This window comes from Micromys minutus, assembly GCF_963924665.1.
Source record: "Micromys minutus genome assembly, chromosome: 3".
Taxonomy (NCBI): Eukaryota; Metazoa; Chordata; class Mammalia; order Rodentia; family Muridae; genus Micromys; species Micromys minutus.
This window is the reverse complement of record NC_137972.1, coordinates 8,888,152-8,907,998: the sequence shown is the minus strand read 5'-3', so window position 1 is coordinate 8,907,998 and position 19,847 is coordinate 8,888,152. Positions and strand designations below refer to the sequence as shown.

The following is a 19,847-nucleotide window of genomic DNA, read 5'->3' as shown; positions in this document are numbered from 1 at the left end:
GCCGTGGGAGGAAGCATCATGCTGAAGCTGGCTCCCATCCTAAGGAGCCCACATGCGACAACACTACAGTGGTGCACACACTCAGGAAGAAAGCTAGATCATCACACCATTTTCTTCTCAAAAACTAACAAAAACTAGAAACCAAGACACAATTTTTGTCTGAGAGGCAACTTTGGAGAAAATTGCATATGAGTTTATAAACATCAGTGCCGGTGACCCGCTCAGTGTACTTCAACCCTGCCACGGCACACTCTAAGGAGAATCCAATGGTTCTGATCTGTCCCCTCATCCACTCCTTTGCTCGTATAAAAAACTGTTAGCTGGTTATATTTTTCTTGTACCACTGCCCATGCTTCAATTTACGTGGTGATGACAAAATATCCTTAAAAACAAAGCAATGTAGAAACAAAGGGTCTTATCTGAAGTTTTCAGTTCAAAGTTACAGGCCATGATCTAGCGAAAGTCAAAGTAAGGATTTAAAATATCACATCTACAGTAGAAAGGAGAAAATGCAAGGATCTTTTCTTGCTTGCTTTCTTCTATCCTTCTCTGTCTTACATAGTTCAGGAGATCAAGCCTAGGGAATGAAACCTACCCACAGTGGGCGGGGTCTTCTTCCTCCAAGCAACAATCAACAGGATCTCCCCACCACAGACATTCCTCAGGCTAACCCAACATAAGAATATCCTCAGGTGACTGTAGGTAATGTCCAGTTGACCTTTAAAACCACTCTCATAGACCGTTTATGACAGCACCAGAGTAGGCAATGAGCATTCAGCAAATGTTTGTGGTAATCATAAGACACACAGAAAATATTAGCCTTTTCTTGAAGTTGACTCTAAAACATCGATAAATTAGAAGATAATTGATTGCAAATTTCAATCAGTCTGCTTGCCACGTTAATCATTGAAAAGAACCTCCAATTTGTAACTAAAAGATTATGTTTCCAAAATCTGTCCTGCAGTAGCTATGAAAGCATGTGGACAGATGATCTAGCAGCAGCTATGCCGAATTGCCTCCCCAGGCCCAGATGGCTAATTGGCTTCAGTTAGTACGGGTCATTTTAATTAAATTTTATTTAAATTTCATTATAAGAGATTTAAAAGCAGTAATTGATGGCTTATGAGAAACACGACCCTTCACAGACATCTCCATTTCTATCCTCTACTCCCCTAGGCTTCATAGAGAAGGTGACAGCTGAACTATCAGGGTCCATCCGTCAGCTGATTGACATGTACTGCAGTAGCTTCTGTACGGATTTCCAGCCTGTGCACACACCTGGTGGGGTCTCCCATGTCCACGCTGAGCTCCAGTCCCACCTGAGCTTCACAGTGTGTTCCCTGCACAATGTTCCAGGAACCTGGGCACACAGGTGGGGGCCAGAGACTTTTCACAGGGTTTGCCTGTAATTAATGTTGTCCTCGCTTGAAGAGGGAACTGTGTCAGATTTAGTTCCCATTTTAAGATCCTGTAATAAAAGGTAGGTTCAAGGTGAGTATTAATTTTTTTCACCATATTAAAATAAGAACTATAGACTGTGAGTCATTGTAAAATAGACAATGTTCATCCTGTCTAATGGCTTTCCTAAAATTTTATTTTTTGAGAGTTGGTTCAGGTGATTAATAATAATTAAGATGGTAGAGGGGAAGAGAAAGTGTGTGCACAGGCACTAAGAATGTTTATGGAAAAGGAGAGCTAAGCTTTCTGACCACTACAAAGCTGTGAGTGGTCAGACTTCGTCAGACTAGATTCTTAACAAAGTAAGGACTACCCATGATTAATTTATTTCATGAACTCTTCATGAAAGAACCTTTAAGTTGACTATACTTATGTATTAGTTTTTGGAATAACATAAGAACATTGTGTGTTGTAAATTCTTTACAGGTTGTATATAGATAAAAGAGGACATTGATTAAAATTACAAAACTTAATGAAATCACTTGTTAATGAACCTAATATTCATTTGGCACCTGAAAGATAAGAAAAGCCAAAACAACTAATAATTAAGAGAGATAATTTTGAGATTGCTATATTTTTATTAGTTCTTTGAGAATTCCATACATTGTGATCACGCTCACCTATACTTCTACAACTCTTCCCATAACCATCCTTTCTGGACCCATTGAATTTTACACTTTCCTTTTCTGTTTTTATGAATTCATCTAGTCCAGTCTGTGCTGTGCACATACTGCCTGGTATGAGCCCCTCACTGATGGGGGGGGGTCAACCTACCTGGGTCCTCACTCTTTAAAAAAAATGACTCCTCTTCTCCCAGCAGGTATCTGCTCATCCATTACTGCACATTTCCCCTCTACAAGCTGGGACTTTTGTCTGACTTTTCAAGTCTTGCATGTATCTGTCACAGAGGCTGAGGTCATGTGTGCATCTACACTGTTTTATCCAGAAAAGTTTCCTAGATGTCATTTATTGCCTCTGACTCTTATAGTCTGTCATACAGGTTTTGTGTGTGTGTGTGTGTGTGTGTGTGTGTGTGTGTGTGTGTGTGTGTGTGTAAAATAAAATAAGTACAGAGTTATATAATTAATATAAGATAAAATGTGTCTCTCTATATAGAACATTATTTACATACACATCTCATTAGTAAAATGTGAATGATTTATGTGATCTAAAGGGAAACCAGAGCTCATACATGTCTTTAGATTCTACCAAATGAAAACATTATGTATTTCCTGCCTTAATTTTATGATGACATTTATAAAAGAACGCTGTGTAATTGCATGCTACTCTAATGAATATTTTCTTACAATTTTTTATTCATAAATATATATTACTTTTAATTAATATGTAAATTCTTTATAACATTATTAACACTTTATAAATATAAATCTTTAGTTGTATTTGTACATATACTTATTATATCACATATATATGTATGTCACATACATATGTATTATGTATGTACTGATACATAAATAAATATAGTATATGTAGATCTATATATTAATATATCCATGTATGTAAGAAAAAATAATCTATAGATTTGATCACAGTGTATATTCACATAAGTATAATCTAGTCAGTTTTTCTCCATTTTTCTTTACAAATGCAGAGTCTAAATAGTTTCACCATATATTATGATACATAACATTGTTAGCTATGTTTTTACATATAATTATAGATATAAAATAATGCTTTTCTACAAAAAATCTACTATAATAAAAAAGGGAGCACCTTAATAGATGAAACAAAGTGATACTTTTTACTCAGTAGAGGAATAAATTTTAAGACTATAGCTGGATGCTGTCCCTAGAAACAGACACAGCACAAATTCTCAAGGAATTAAGAACCAGCCAACCTTCTCCTAAAATGGTGACAAAGTGCTTGTGTGTAAGTTTCCATGGTAACCTCGTATTGCCTTGCCCTTGTCAAATTTCTCTCACATTTAACTATGTAACACAACAGACTAATATCTCACACTCTGGAGGTCAGAAATATAGTGGGAGACTTAGCTGAGCATTTTTGAATAGAACATATTAAAGATCTCTGTGTCTCAGTAATGGCATGAATCCATCTGCTTATGAGTGCAGATATTACACAATATTTACCTTCAAAATTGCCCATTATTAATTGTCCTCCAATTCCTTTTCACAATATCTAGACAATAATCAAAAACACTTCTTATTGTATAACACATGCTCCATAAAAATTTACTGGAAATGTCTAAATAAACTTCTTTGAATAAAACTGTAAGTCATGCCAGATTTATGAAAAAGTATATGAGTCAGAAGATCAGAGGTCAGGAATGAGTTGAGCTGAAAGTTGAACAAGTCTTGGTCATAAAAATAAACTTAAATAGGAAAGACTCTGGAAGCAGAGATTTTATATTGAGTACCAGATCTGAGGACCAAAGGGACCAGCACAAGAGAAAAACAGACCAGACTAATAGCCAGTAGAAGAACGGTTGACTAAGAACATTAGCTAATTATACTAAGAGTAGCACAGAATCTCATTATATGTTGGGGTTATATTAAAAAGTCCAAAAAATCATTTTAATAATATTCTATAAATTCCTGATACAATATATTTTGATCATATTTACCCTATTACCCAATCATTCCTGATCCCACCTCCTCCCTAACCACAGTATTGTATTCTTCCTTTCATCTCTGTTCACATTGTGTCTATTTGCCTTTCTTTTTCTGTTTTTCTCTCACTGCATCTGTCTCTGGATCTCTGTATCTGTCTCTCTGTTTCTCTCTCTCTCTCTCTCTTGCTCTCTCTCTCGCTTGCTCTCTCTCTCTCTCTGTGTGTGTGTGTGTGTGTGTGTGTTTAGTTATTACTGAGATACATTCTCACAATGTAGCCCAGGATGGCCTCAAAATTGCATAGATCTAGCTTGTGTCTGCTTTAAGAGTGCTAGGATTAGAGGTGCATGCAGTCACACCCAAGTCTCTCTTTTGTTTGAATTCACTGAGTGAAATTTACATTACCCAAATACTCTTGGATATGGGGACTTCCTGGATGCCTGATCCATGCACAAGGGACCACACCCTTAGAAAACATGACTCTTTCTCTTCTAAAAGCTATCAAATGTCAATAGTTCTTTAGTTAGGTAGAAAAATGTTGCAGTAAATATTAAATTGCATAAACCTTTGATCCTGAGTTAGTGCAGGCTCCAGAGGGGCCATATTGCACGTGGGGATTTCTATCTTGGCAGCTTTAAGCCGCCTCTAAGAACTCAGGTGCAGGTCACTCCACTGCCCCTGTTGCTTCTGTCAAAGGTGAATAAGACCACCTGGAATGTTGTTTCCACTCACTCTCCTTCATCTCCCAGCACAGACATTACTCCACATCTATTAACTTATCAAATAGGTTTATATGTTAAATTCTCAATACACAAACCCTCTACACAATTAAGCTTACAACCGATGGACAAAGATATAAATTGCCCATCTATATGAGATAAATTATATCAATAGAAACCCTTAGAAATAATCATAACAACCTCATCAAGTTAGAAATACACACAGAGAAAAATGCACATCAACTTCCATCTTCTTTCTCTGTGAATCTCTGCCTGCCACCTCCTTTTCTACTTTCCTAGCCCCTTCCTTGCCTACCTCTCTACTGTTCAAACATATATCGCCTTAACATAAACTACAGAAAAAAATTCCTAATTTCTTCAATCACACAAACTGCAATACATAGCATGTTATAGTAATTAGAATGCCTGTGTAATTATGCATAAATGTATTATTTGCATAATGATGTATATTTTATGATAAAATATTTTCATTTGAAAATATTTTGACAATTGTATTTATAAGGACTCCAAACACATGAGCAAGCTGAGATTTCTTCTCACTGAGGATTTGCTTCTTATGAGGCACAACAGAGGGATTCCTCAAAGCTCCTTGTCATGTGACTTTTGTCACCAAAATGCTTGTGAGCAGACTCTGTCTCATGAACTTCACCAAAGTATTATTCATAATCTCTACGATTCATATCACCATATCAAGAAATATCTGTGGATACACTAAGAAATAGATTCTGAGTTTTAAAGTTATTAATAAATTAATAAATATAAATTCACTACATGCTAGTAAAATATTCAGTTGGCCAAAAAGACAAAATAAACATTAAAGGTTGACAGAAATACTGAAAATTATTACATCAATGTGCCTCTTTCAGAAACTGAGAGATCAGTGAGTCAAGGAGAAGAATATAGAATAAAATGCCAATAAAAGTGACAAACTTCAAGTAAGAAATGTACTATATGCCACAGGATGTAAATTATTGTCAAGTATACATAGAACCTTCCTTTAAAGTGACCAAAAGCTAAACTGAAAAACAATTCTAAAGAAAGTTGAGAAAACATTCACAAAATGTTTCCACACTTATTTTCTGCAATATGATTAAATAAAAACTGTATGTGGGTGTAAGTGTGTGTGTGTGTGTGTGTGTGTGTGTGTGAGAGAGAGAGAGAGAGAGAGAGAGAGAGAGAGAGAGAGAGAGAGAGAGAGAGAGAGAGAGAGAGAGAGATTTGAGTAGCTTATAACATTGCTTCCCCGGGAGAATCTGAAGGTTGGGAGGTTTTTCTGTTTCATCCACTGCTGAGCTTGAAGAAGAAATACAGAAGTGAATTTGGGCCAGTTCAAACCCTTGTCTTTCCCATTCACTGCGGAATTATGTTCGACCTTCAAATAAAAACCAACACTAGAGCTCTTCAATCTAGTTGATAAAATACAAAAAAAAAGAAACTCTTCTAAATCCATTTCACAAGGGCAGTAAAGCCCTAGTACTAAAACTGCAGCACATAGCAACAAAATAATAAAGATAGGGCAGGAATTAGAGAAATGGAATCTGAAAGAATAATACATTAGAATTATGCATGCTCTCTTTGGAAGGAGTAACAATATTGACAAATCCCCAGCCAGACCGAAAGAAAAACAATTAATAATTAAGTAGATATGAAAAGGAACTTTTTTGAGTAAACCTTATTGAAACTCAGAAGATCACTAGGGAATACTTTGAAAATTTATATCCCAAACATTGGAAAACTTGGAAGAATTATACACATTCACACACACACACACACACACACACACACACACATATTCTGCCAAAACTAAAGCCAGAGACAATAAACAATTTCCCAGACCCATGGCATCAATTGTGATAGAAGTAACAAGGCTTTTCATAAATTAAACCTCTGAAGCATAGAAACTCACTGATGAATTCAACCAAAATATTGAAGAAAGTCTGGGTACCAACCCTCTTCTAATTGTTTCATAAAAGAGAAGGGGAAAGGACTCATATGAAGTCAGAACTATGCAGGTACCCATGTGACATAAATGCACAGTGGAAAATCAAAACTCCAAGTCAAATTTCCTGTTGAACTTAAATGGAAAATTTTCCAACAAATTGACCGCAAACAATTCGAGATCTTGTCTATGGATCAAGGTTAAAACTTAACAAATTCAAGATAAAGAGACTTAATAGTAAAAATCACCTGACCATCTTGAGATATGTAGAAAAGGCATTTGACAGAGAACAATATCTATGAATATATAAAATATATAAACTATGAACAGATAAACTATTTCTCAGTTAATAAAGGCTACCTACTACAGACTTAAAGTAACATTGTATTAAATAGGGAAGACTTGCAATCAGAATCAGAATGCCTAGTCTTTCCACTCTTATTTAATATACCATTTGAAATCTTAACCAGAACAATAAGACAAAGATATAAAACAGGATTGAAAAACAGGGAAGGAAAAGGGAAAACTATCTCTATTTCCAAATAATATGTGCCATACTTTTATACAAAAACAATATTCTATAGACTAAGAAAACTTTTGAACCTAATAAACATAATATTTTCTATGAACTTTTAAGTTAAAATGCAAAAATCAGGAACCTTTCATACATAACAGTGATGAATTTGCTGATAAAAATAGGAAAAATATCTTATTCGAAGAAGCTTTTTAAAAGTAACCAGAATTAAATCCTGATCTATAATTTCAGTGCAACTCTCTTCACAATTCTAATTCATTTTGTCACAGAACTAGAAAGAAATGCCCTAAATTTCACCTGAAAATAAGAAGCCATGACAGTGCTAAGCAGAAAGAACAGTACCATTGATTTCACAAAACATGACTTCAAACTAGGTAACAGAGCCACAGTGACAAAGATCACATACCTCAGGCACAAACAAGACATGTAACTAATGTTGCAGAACAACAAATGCACCAAAACTCCTACACAGATGTCCACATCTAATTTTTGATTAAAAAAAAGTCACATCTATACATTGATAAGAAAGTCAGACAGACAGACAGGGAGGGAGGGAGAGAGGGAGGGAGTGAGAGAGGAAGGGAGGGAGTTTCATCCCAGGGACTCAAAGTTGTTTCAACAAAGACAAATAGGTATGTAAATGAGGTTAGGGACCAAAATCATGCGATCATTTTAACTAATGAAGAAAACCCAATTAAAAAAATAATAACCTTTAATAATAAAAGCTCCAAAGAAGCTAAGAATTGTCATGCCTTAACATGATAAATACTATATACAGAGAACCCATTGCCAACCTTATTCTACATGGGAAAGTTTTAAAAATATTTCCTCCAACATCAGGAATCAAGCAAAGATATGTGCTCTTGGCACTTTAAAATAATGTTTGAGATCATAAAAGGAGAAATAATGCAAAATAAAAAATAAAAAGGGGTTCAATTGGGAAAACGAGTCAGACCATCTGTTTACATAAAATGGGAGCTTGTGCTTAAAAGGACAGTAATGGGAGCTCAGATCTGACCATAAACATGAAGAAAACTAAAAGCCTAGAGAGAAGGATGTGTTGCCACATACCATTCCTAACCTCATTATGACAGAAATAGTAAGAAAAATCATAAGAAAAAAAAACTTTCAAATTCCTGAAACAACCTAACCTAAAGAACTCATACACACAGAGGAGGGCAATGGCGGGCATGGAAGGGCCAAGGAACTTGGCCATAGTTCCCAAATATGTATATAGAGTCAATGGGATCCCCTCCCAAATCTCAAGTGCATTCTTCACAGTAATAAAAAGGAAACTCTCGAAGGACATATGAGGACAGAAAAGTGAAATACACAGAAATAGTGTTGAATTTCTTCAGCCTTCACCTCCAGGGAATGCGCATCAAAGCCACTGAGCCCTGAGATTCTGTCACCCCAGTCAGAGCTGCCACCAACAGAACAGATAGCAACAGCCACAGGAGGGATATGGGGAAATGGTAGCTTTGTGTGCTGTGGTTAAGAATGCAGGCTAGCACGGGGAGCTGGAGCCCACTTCTGAGGTTCCTCAAAGAAGCACAAATGTACTTCTGTGAACCCCCACTAGCCTCCCAAGAACCTACTATGTGGACACCTTGTTTAAAGTGGCACTCTACTTACCACAGCCAAGTTATGGAATCAGCTAAGCTTCCAACTACATAAACATAGATAAAACATTCTATTTAAACACAATAGACTATTACTGTACAGCGAATTAGAATGAGGTCATGTCCTTTGCAGGGAAAGGGGACAAAGATGGAGGTCAAGTTAAGCAAAAAGAGTTCAGACTTAGAAGGATAAGTATCATATTCTTTTTTCAAATGTAGAATCCAGCAGGAAAATTGGGGTCTGGGAACATAAAGGGGAGGTTGTGATAAAAGAAGATCAAGGAGAGGAAGTGTAGATAAAGAAATGTGGCTGGATTCTGAGTATAGCTAAAATAAATATATTTTATTATATGCATGCATGAACATAGCACAAAGAAACCATTATTTTGTATAGTAAATGTAAACTTAAGGAAATTATTTTAAAAATGTTTCTATAGCAGCTGGTGCCTGTAGTTCATAAGTTGAGTAGCTGAGACTAGAAAACTACATCAGACTACAGAGCAAATTGCAGGCTACCCTGGACTATGGAGAGTGTCTCAAAAACCAGGGGCAAGGAGTACCACACAAAATACAAGAATTCTCATTGTTCTTTGTTCTAGGAGTCCCTGTCTCTCTACCTTCCTTCATGAACATTTAAATGCACAGGAGAGCATCAGCTGTCCTGTGTCTGTGTCTCCTAAGATGAAATTCATAGGCTTCTCCATCCCACTTGAGGGGACATTCAGGTGTTGTGAGACACTTCTACCCACCACACACACACACACACACACACACACACACACACACACACACACACAGCAGTTAAGAAGGACCTTGTGAATTTCCACGGTTGCTTTGATGTAACAGCTCTTGCCCATCTGGGTATAGAACCCTTGCAAATCCAGGTTTCTGGATTTGCCAGAGGAAACAGGTCATTGTGTTGTTGAGCCGGTGTCTCCACAGACACAGGAAAGTTATGGGGTTGCCTATCTGAAGTCTTCCTAACATACCCAACATAAATTTTTATAGCAACTTTTAAAGCACATTTACACAAACAAATGTATCTTTATTGTCCGACTTGGACAGTAACAATAATTGGCCCTTTTAGGAAGCTGTTTTCTTTCATGTGTTGAGCTTATTGGATCAATGTTTCTCTTCAGCTACAAAGCATTTTCATTTTCCTGCTGGCTCACATATGCTGGGAAGAAGCTGTGCCAAGTGAAAAGCTGCAGAGCCCTGCCAGTCACAAAGTCCTTCTCTTTTTTGGTCAACTGGAATGAAATGTAAGTATAACCTCTATTCTGGCTGTACTGGCTAGCTAAGAAAAGATGCCCCTTATTCAATTTTAAACAGATTATGGGGCATGTGTGAGTGTGTGTGTGTGTGTGTGTGTGTGTGTGTGTGTGTGTGTGTATGTGTGTGTATGTGTGTGTGAGTATAAAAGTGACAGAGTAACAGAGACAGATGCACAAACAGATGACAGACAGACACAGAAAGAGACAGAGAGATGGAGAAAGAAAAAGAGAGGGAGGGGATAGGAAGCAGTGGTGGAGGAGGGGAGAGAGGAGGATGGGGAAGAGGAAGAGAAGGAGGAAAAGGGGGAGAAGAAGGAAGAGGAAGAAGAGGAGAAGGAAAAGTAGTGTTTGGGAGCCAGTCAACTTATTAGATGTTGGGATGAGTGCAGAGTCGTGGCTGCCTCATGCATGTGACTGAATTGAGAGGCAGGGAAAATTATTAATACGAGGCACTGTTACTTATTCAAATACTGGAGCTGAGGGAAATCATCTGATAGTATGTGGTGTCTCTTGCCTCACAAAAACCAGTTGCATAGTTATTTAAATAATCAATGGGGGTGCGGAATAAGTACCTAGAATGTTTCACTAATTGAAGGGAAAGTCTCAGATCCTATGCTCTAGTGGTCATAAATTAAAGCCCAGGGTCTTTTTTCAAAAGTATTAATTTATTTTTATCCTATGTGTATAGGTGCTTGACTTTATGTATGTGTGCCATGTGTATATGGTGCTCATGGAGGTTCTGAGGGGTTACTGGATCCCCTCAGATGGTTGTGGACCCCAGACCTTTGCAAAGGAAGTCAGCGCTCATACCTGCTGAGTCACTTCCCCAGCTTCTTAGCTGCATTCTTGACACCATCCCCCTGTACCCCTTCTCATGCCAACCCCAACATAAGTTGTCTCCTTACTCAAGCTCTGGGGGTTACCAACCCATCCACAGCACAACACTTTCCTGAAGCTTCTTTCTCTGCTCCAGATGTTCCATTTCCATGTGGTCTCCAATGCTTCTCTGAGAGCTGCCTTTTCAACCTAACAAGTAGAAAAATCTGCCTGCTCATTGTCTCTCAGAGCTCTCAGAAGGTCTAGCTTTGGAAGACAATTTGGTTCTCAGTGTTTATTATTGAAAAGCATAGGTGAAAGCTTCCAGGAGTCCAAGGATGTGTTAAAACAACAGTTTTCAACGTTCCCAATGCTGGGACCCCTTAATATCATTCTTCATGTTGTGGGGATTCCCATCATAACATTATTTTCATTGCCATGTCATAACTGTAATTTTGCTACTGTTGTAATTTGTAACGTAAAGATCTATTTCCAGTGGTCTTAGGAGACTCCCGTAAAATGTTCGTTTGACCCCTATAGCTGATATTTGCTGCTTTGTGGGTTCTTTCATGCACACTTCTCTATACTTTTTCTTCCAACAGTTCAATATCCTAATGCTAGGCAGGAGAGGAAAAGGGATAGAGAGGAAAGGAAAGGTATCCCAGAATAAGGCCAAGGATCAGAAAGGGGGAAATATTATTGTTAGACCTGATGATTACTGGCATCAAGTTCCTTGGGTCAAGTTTGGTCATCGCCCTCAGGGTAGCTAATTTCTTCTTGTTTTTTCTTCTTTGCACATGACTACTTAACAAATTGCAACCAACCACAACCAACTGTGACCAACGACAACCAATAAACAACCTAGTCCACCTCTCAGGGCCCTAGCCTCTGACAACCTCTGAAAACTTTCCAGAATTCCAGATGTCATACAATCACAGAAACTATCTCTAGCTGGCAAAATCACATCCATTCTCAAGCACAAGGCAAATCACAGTCAGCTCTGCTGTGGAGCAGCCCCGTATCCCCAGACTTGGGTTTAAAACAAAATAACAAAAAGCAACTAAAAAACACACATATTTTTATTTTTCTATGCTTTCTAAAGAAATCCAAATTCCAATATTGTTTCTAAAGATTTCCAAAGGGATCATGACCCACAAATTGAGAACCACTGTGTTAAACTGACCTAGTGTGTCTATTATGTCTGTCTGACCCCAATGCTGACACAGTCAATGGCGACTGTGTCCTGAGACAGAGGGCACAACCTTCCATTCCCACATACAAAAGGATCCTTCCCACTCACACAAATTCAAATTACTCTGATTTGTACATTCACTGGGTCCTTTAATCTGTTTAAGGTACTTAGTTCTTTTTACCAAAAATGCAATATCCATTATCTGACCAATTTTAAAATATGGAATCAGTTCTACTTGTAAAACCCTTCAGTGAGTTTGCAATTGATTTAGACAGAAATCGGAATCATTTAGTGTAGAGCACTGTGTCTCTGCTCAGTCCTCTGCATACCTCTGTGCCTCCACTTCTAGCATTAACCCCAGCCCCTGCCTCTCCACCTTGCTATGCTCACAATCTTTTCTACTTACCGTACCAAGAGTGAAGATCTCACTTTGCTAGAGGTCCTTTTTGCGTCAGAAACACACTGATTTGCTCCACCCACCTGCAAACAACCTATAACTTTTTTCTCGATGAGTTCTTTCTGCATCATCGATGTCAGCTTTTGCTTGTACTGCTTTTTCTGAACTCAACTTTTTTCCAAATGGTGCCTTAACTGGTTGTATTAGTTTGTATTTCTGCCTGCATATTCTAACCGATATTGTTTTTTTTAAAAAAATGTTCATTATTTATGTTCTAACACATCATCATACAGTATAGAAGTCCAGTAAGTGTAGATTTATGTTAAGGTGATACATGATTGGACATTAGAGAGATAGGTGGGAAAAGGTTGAGGAGCAGAAGTGGAGGTGGGAGGTGGGAGAGGAGATTGGGGGTGGGGGTGGAAATCAAGATAGAGCTGGAGAAGGATCTAGATCCAGGTGATCTTAATTGACGATAGCTATGAATATTTTAATGTTTTTATAGGTCTTTTTAACTCATATAGAAGGGCAGTTTGTATCTTTGTATACATATAAGCTTAATGTATAGAGAGTTTGTTAATTGAGGGTTTAATGTACAGACCTGCCTGATAAGCTACTGGGCTTTGGAGTCATGTTTGTGCTGGCGGTAGAGGAAAGCAAGACACAGGGGGAATAGGGCGGGTGGAGGGAACCACCTCTGAAGGGAACCATGTGGAGGGGGTAGCTTGTGGACCGTCTGACAGAGTCCGTGCGCACAGCGCCTCACTAGAGTAGCGTCCGTGGAGTGAGGCTGTGGAGACCAATAAAAAAATAAGCCTTCTATTTAATATTTACTGCAACAAGTATTTGTTATTAGCTGATTGGTGATTTTGGTGTAACCAAGGACTCCTTTAAAATGTTATTAACTGTCTCAATTGCTAAAGTAATTGTTCTAATTCAACTAAAAAACTATCTGTCATTATTTCCAAAATTATATTGGCTTTTACCTCAAGGGAGAAAAATCCAATTGTAAAGGCAGTTTTATGGAAAAAAAGAAACTTATTAAAATTTAAAAAAGGAATTAATATGTGTTTATTTTCTTAAAACTGCTTGTGTTACTTTTCTATGAAAGATTCGTGCATTCTTCCTGCAAAGTTGGGCATTTCAATCTAGCATCAGTTTTTATTTGACTTCTATCAAGTCCACTTATGTTCCATTTTGCTAGATGCCTGTAACAGTTTCAAATATGTTATTGGCATGTGTTGCATTGGATCTCGTACAATCTCGTTGCCAGCCTTTAATGCTAAGCGCCATTCTTAATCTGATTTGGGGGGAAAAGTGTATCTTTTATAGGTAGAAAAAATTACTCATTTTTACTTTTTAAATGATTTATTTTTACTCCTATGTATGTGTGCGTGGTTTTGTATGGGACTATATCATGTGTGTGAGGATGCTCATGGAGGCATGAAAAGGAGATCAGCTCTGCCCAGAGCTGGAGGTGTGGCACATGTGAGTCCCACGGCTTAGCTGCTGGAGCCCTGATCCTCTGGAAGAATCGAGTGTGCTCTTTACTATTGAGTCAACTCCAGCCCTGTTGGAATATTTTATGAAGTTTGTTCCTTTTTCCCCCCACTAAATTGTGCCTTCTTTTATTTTTAAGTAGTCATGGAGAAGTTTAAAAACAGAAACAATTCTCCAGTGAATGCAAGTCTATATATATTCAGAAGATGAGCAGAGCTCTGCTTAGAATGCATGGGCTCTTTCCTGGAATTGATTTTTATGAAAGTAAGTGGGTAGAGATTGGCAGCGACCATCCGCTGTAATGCCTCTGTTTTTATCATTTTTAATGTGAGAAGCTCAAGGCACACAGGAAAGAGCCAGCTCCTCTTTTTCTTTTTTTCTTTTTTTAAAAAAGGGGACCTTGTAGGTTATGTGAAAAATGGAGTTAGATTATTGCTCCCGTCAAAGAACAGAAAAATGGAAACGCAATATAGAGTCAATTATAGATAAAGGTGCATTCAAGAAATTACTGTACCTTCTGCATTATCATCATTTTATGTCATTTTAGAGATTCTTTTAAGCCCAGAAAGCTTGGAGTGAATGTGGAAACTATGAAATGATATGAGTGAGAAATACTTAGACACCAAAATGTTTAATAGATTTTGTTTTTATAAATGAATGTTTAATAAGCAATGTTTTATTAAATGTGAATTTTCTCTGTCTTTAAAGGTAGATTTCTATCATTATTGTCTTCCATCCCATTAGGATCCCCTGACTTCTCACTCAGATTGCATGTTTATAACCATCAGGGCCAACTTTTCAACACATACTTTCCCGTCCCAAAGGGGGCTTTATCCTCCCTACATACGACGTATTCACTGACATCTAATGGTTATTAACTTAGTGTATGACATGTTACACCAAGACCACATTTCTTCGTCCCCAGATTTTTCTACCCTGTCTCCTATCAGTTAAATTATCTGTCATATTACAGTGCAGAAACTAGAACCCACCATCGATTTCTTGCTCTCCTTTCCTACTCTTATGATTCCAGTTAGATCTGGTTCATTCACCACACCACTAAGATACAGGATCTGGATTCATTCCTAGGGGTCACTCTATTCTCACATCATTCTTTATACACATGTGCTTTATTTAATTAAATATAACTGGCTGGTGTCAGTCAAGCCTATTTTCCTATACTATGTGGCTACTCTCCCCATTCTGTCTGCAGGACATTAAAAAAAAAGTCCCTGATATTCAGAAACAAGTGTACACAATCTTCTGAGCCTACAAGCTAAACAGACCACCCTCCTCGCTCCATCTCTCCAATATACTCTTTGCCAGATGAATGGTGTTTCAGTATTGGACCTCATTCCCTAAACCCAATGCCATCCAGGAGCTGAGGTCAGAGTATCCCACCTGCAATACAAGCCACAGAAATGCATTTTTGTTAGTACTACCTGAAGACCCAGTTATTCCACTTCTGGGCATATACCCCAGAGATGCTCCAACATACAATAAGGTCACATGCTCCACCATGTTCATAGCAGCCCTATTTATAATAGCCAGAAGCTGGAAAGAACCCAGATGTCCTTCAGTAGATGAATGGATACAAAAATTGTGGTATATTTACACAATGCAATACTACTCAGCTATTAGAAACAATGAGTTTATGAAATTCCTAGGAAAATGGATGCATCTAGAGAATATCATGCTGAGTGAGGTAACCCAGTCACAAAAGAACAGACACAATACTCAATCACTGATAATTGGATACTAGCATCCAGAAAGCTCTGAATACTCCAGAAACAACCCACAGGCCATATGAAGCTCAAAAGAAAGAAAGAAAGAAAGGAAGAAAGAAAGAAAGAAAGAAAGAAAGGAAGGAAGGAAGGAAGGAAGGAAGGAAGGAAGGAAGGAAAAAAGGAAGGAAGGAACGAAGGAAGGAAGAAAGAAAAAAAAGGCCAAAAAGTGGAAGCCTCCGTCCTTCTTAGAAAAAAAATATATAAGTGTATAGCACTCTCTCAGAGTGTAGTACACCTAGACCTTAAATCATTAATAATTCAAGAGCTAAAAGTATAGCCTTGTGACAATTTTTGGTATTTAAAAATCATTATGTTTAATCTATACACAACAAGAAAACTTTGACTATTTCCATGTTACATTCTGTTCTACATGTACTTTATGCTAATGGTAACTAGTAAGATTTCAATGTATACTATCAAACCTTTAAAACAATCAAGTACTGACAAAAATAAATTCATATAGTTTTATGCCAAAATGCTTTTAAAAATCTGTACATGTATCTCTCTTTTTTACATAAAGTTGTAAGAAAAAGAAAAAGAAATGCATACTTGTGCTTCTCTGATCATCTCCCATGTTTCTGGGTCCCAGCTCCAAATTTAAAGTCATCGATAACTCTTTATTCTTTCATCTTCTTCTTCAAGAGTTCACTTTCACCACTGGGGAAGAGTTCAAATTTCTAAGATTGGTACTCAAGGTTCTCAAGATTAAGGAGCACATGTTCTTCTAATTGCCCCAGCCTCTGCTTCTTCTAGCTTGGCTTCATCCTTTCCAGCAGCCACTGTATGTGGCATAGTCTATGTGCTGCATGGCTTTTCTTGGAGAGATGACAAATATGCGTTTGCCCGGATATGTAGCTGATAGCATGCCAAAACACGGCTCTAGGGAGATCTAGTTGGTGAGCTAATCCGCTTATACTGCTAATCACAGGAGCACAGGTAACTCACCCGAAGCTACTGTAAAGCCTACTCCGGCACTGACAACAGTCAAAGAGGAGAACACGCTGCATCTCCTGAGCTCTGAGCTCCAGAAGCAGGTAGTTCTTCTGGGCAGAGAGGATCCTGTCTCAGCAGCCGTTTGTGGCTCATAACCTTGTGGAGGGACCTTATGATGATCATGAGCTTCGCTTGCACATAAAACTCCCTGAGTTTTCCTATGCATGATTTCATTAGTTTCCTGAGCCTCGATGAGCCTCTCTTCTCCCCTATGAGGGAGTATGCTGATTCACAAGAATCCTCTCCACTTCCCCACACTGAGTATTATGTGCTTTTCCCTTCTTGGAATGGTTTTCTGAAACTCCATCACATCACAACCCAGCCTGAAAGATTCTTTAAGCCATGTCCCATGTACCAACCCCATCCCCCACACACATACACACACATACAAACACACACACACACACACACACACACACACAGCAATCAAGATCCACTTCTAATTATTTGGTACCTACTACCTATGATAATGTTAACCAATCTTTCCTATGTGTTTACAATAATGTGAGTCAGCTCATTCTATTATGAAATCACTCTGCATGCCAAAATTACAAGAAGCAAAATTCTTACTCAGTGAGTATATGACCTTGTATATGCCATTAAAATTTTCAAGAGGACACCTCCATTCAAATACTCAAATAGTTTTCTCAAATAATTATAAGAAAATGCTTGGAAAGTCATAGTTAGCATTTGATACTTTCTTTGCTTTTCAGAATCAACTTTCCTCTAGAGATAAAGTCACTTCCAAGGGAATCTATGCTCATTATAAAACTGTTCGGGATTGACTGTGCCACCCACAGCACAAATCTGCTGGCCTGGACCTGCCTTCCACTGTTTCCAAAAGAGTAAGTACATCATCCATGATTAACTGAGCTCCTGTTCCAATTCAACCTTCGGGGAACTGAATGTTCTTCAGGTTATAGCATAATGAGAAAATCAAGGGGACATTTTAAACTAAAATGAGGTTGCTCAATATAAATCATGACTATTGAAATCAGAACAGAGGAATCAAAATGGAGAACTGGCTTTAGAAGCAGACCACATGCTCTGTTCAATAGCCAGGTCAATTACAATGGAGAGGCATGTTTCTTGGGCTGTCAAAATGGTTGGCAAGACCAGTCTCAATGACTTGTTCTTTGTTAAACAGCCAACTTCTCTGAAGTTAGTATTTTAAAACGAATATACTGTTGTTTAGGAAAAAAAGTCATAAAATTCTGACTAAAGTAAAATTATAAAGCATGACAATTTTGATAGTATTATTGCCAAAAGGGAACACTTGGCAACTCCCAAAGATGAACAGAACTGTGAGTTCAGATATTCTCTCTAAACTACCAGCCTTTGAAAAGTCAACTGTTTATTTAACCTGTACTTTTTGAGAATTATTTATAAATATAAATATAAAATCATCTTATTTCCTATGCTTTGAAAGGAAATATTTCCAGAGCCATTAACGTATTTTTCATAAGCATGAAAAGCCCTGATTTAGAACCACATGATAAAATCCAGAAGCTTCAAATCCTAGACCTTGTGTTGTTATGCTAATATTATTATAATACATGTTTCTCCACATGTTGCTTCAAAAAACATGCTATTCTGGGAGTGTTTAAGATATTATTTTTCAGTTTTCATTCCCAACAACCAGACACTATAGACAAATTTTATCAAACAAGATATGTCAAATTTTAAAATTCATTGGCTTATTTCTGGATTTGGACCATGTGTGCTTATCTGCTTTTGTGTGTATGTGTATGTATGTGCATCTGTATATGTATATTGTGTGTATGTGTATATTGTATATATGTGTATATGTGTCTATGTGTGTATATGTGTGTCTTTTTCTTTGTTTACATAAGTATTTATGTGTCATGTATATGGATATGTTTATCTATGTTCTATGTCCTATATATCTGTCAATATGTATGTACGTGTCTGTTGCTTGGTTTGAATTAATTCATCTCCATGTGTATATTAAGAACAGGGAATGTATTCATCTCTGTAAAGTCTGCCATCTTCCATAAAATATAAGTAGACAATCAATCGATGTTTTTTACAAAGCAAAAAAAAAAAAAGAAAAAGAAAGAAAGAAACCAATCCTTGTAGATAGACTTTAAAAGCCTAAAGAAATGCAGGTTAGATCTAGTAAGTATGGCTGCTGCTGTTTGTGGTCAGTTCATACTTTGGACTTGAGTGCTAAAACATTCATGACTTTCTCCCTAAGAGCAGTCACATGGGTCTCTTTCCAGCTTGTGAGTTTCCAGTTTCAGCTGCGGTATTTTAGATGGAGCATTTTTGTAAAGTCGTATTTTCTGCTATTGACTGGAAAGAGCATTTGGTGCATTTGGTCCTCTGCACCAGCCTGCCGTAGATAGGGATGCCAGCATAAACACTGGCTCTGTGCCAGAGTACATCACTTACCGTTGTTTGCATGAGATGGTCTTTCAGTGTGGGCGTCTGTGGGAGGCCATTATCTGGAACTGATCCACAACGATGATTTTTCAGGAAAATGTATGTAAGGCAATAATAATTAGGCACCGGAAAGCACAATATACCTCTATAGTTATTTCCACAGACATTTGGAAATATGTTCCCAGTAGACTCTGTTTCACATCAAAACCAGAAAATTCTCCGTCTCTCCTGGCATCAACAATCAAAAGAAATCAAGATCGTTCTAAGACATCGAAAATCCATCAGGTTTAGCTGTTGAGACACAGCTACAAATTCCATCTCTCTCCTTACTACAGTTTGCAGAGATTCTTATTTTATGTTTTGTGGATATATCCAGAATGCTGGAAAGTAGCATCTCGCTTTCATTTCCACTCGCAGGATGACCCTTGCCCATAAACATCTGATATTGAATCTTTTGGTACAGTTTGAATTGCCCCTCACCAGCTGTGAGCAACTGTAATGACCACTTACATTGATACTGTTTCCAACATGCACATGACCTCAGAATAGCTTCCTGGAGGCAGGCTGCCAATTCAGAGCCTCCACAGTGGGCTTTTGAAA

The 19,847-nt window shown here is 37.6% G+C and overlaps 1 protein-coding gene across 1 annotated transcript in view; it reads left to right on the top strand.

The window, feature by feature from the left end:
* The window catches only part of PIK3C2G (phosphatidylinositol-4-phosphate 3-kinase catalytic subunit type 2 gamma), a gene marked incomplete at both ends in the record, with an annotated part of 303,735 nt that overhangs the window by 56,773 nt on the left and 227,115 nt on the right, over window positions 1-19,847 (top strand). Inside the window, 3 exons of the mRNA XM_080913719.1 lie at window positions 1,177-1,372; window positions 10,022-10,144; window positions 17,555-17,686. Coding sequence (XP_080769845.1) covers window positions 1,177-1,372; window positions 10,022-10,144; window positions 17,555-17,686 — 451 coding nt within the window. The remainder of the gene's footprint in view (window positions 1-1,176; window positions 1,373-10,021; window positions 10,145-17,554; window positions 17,687-19,847) is intronic.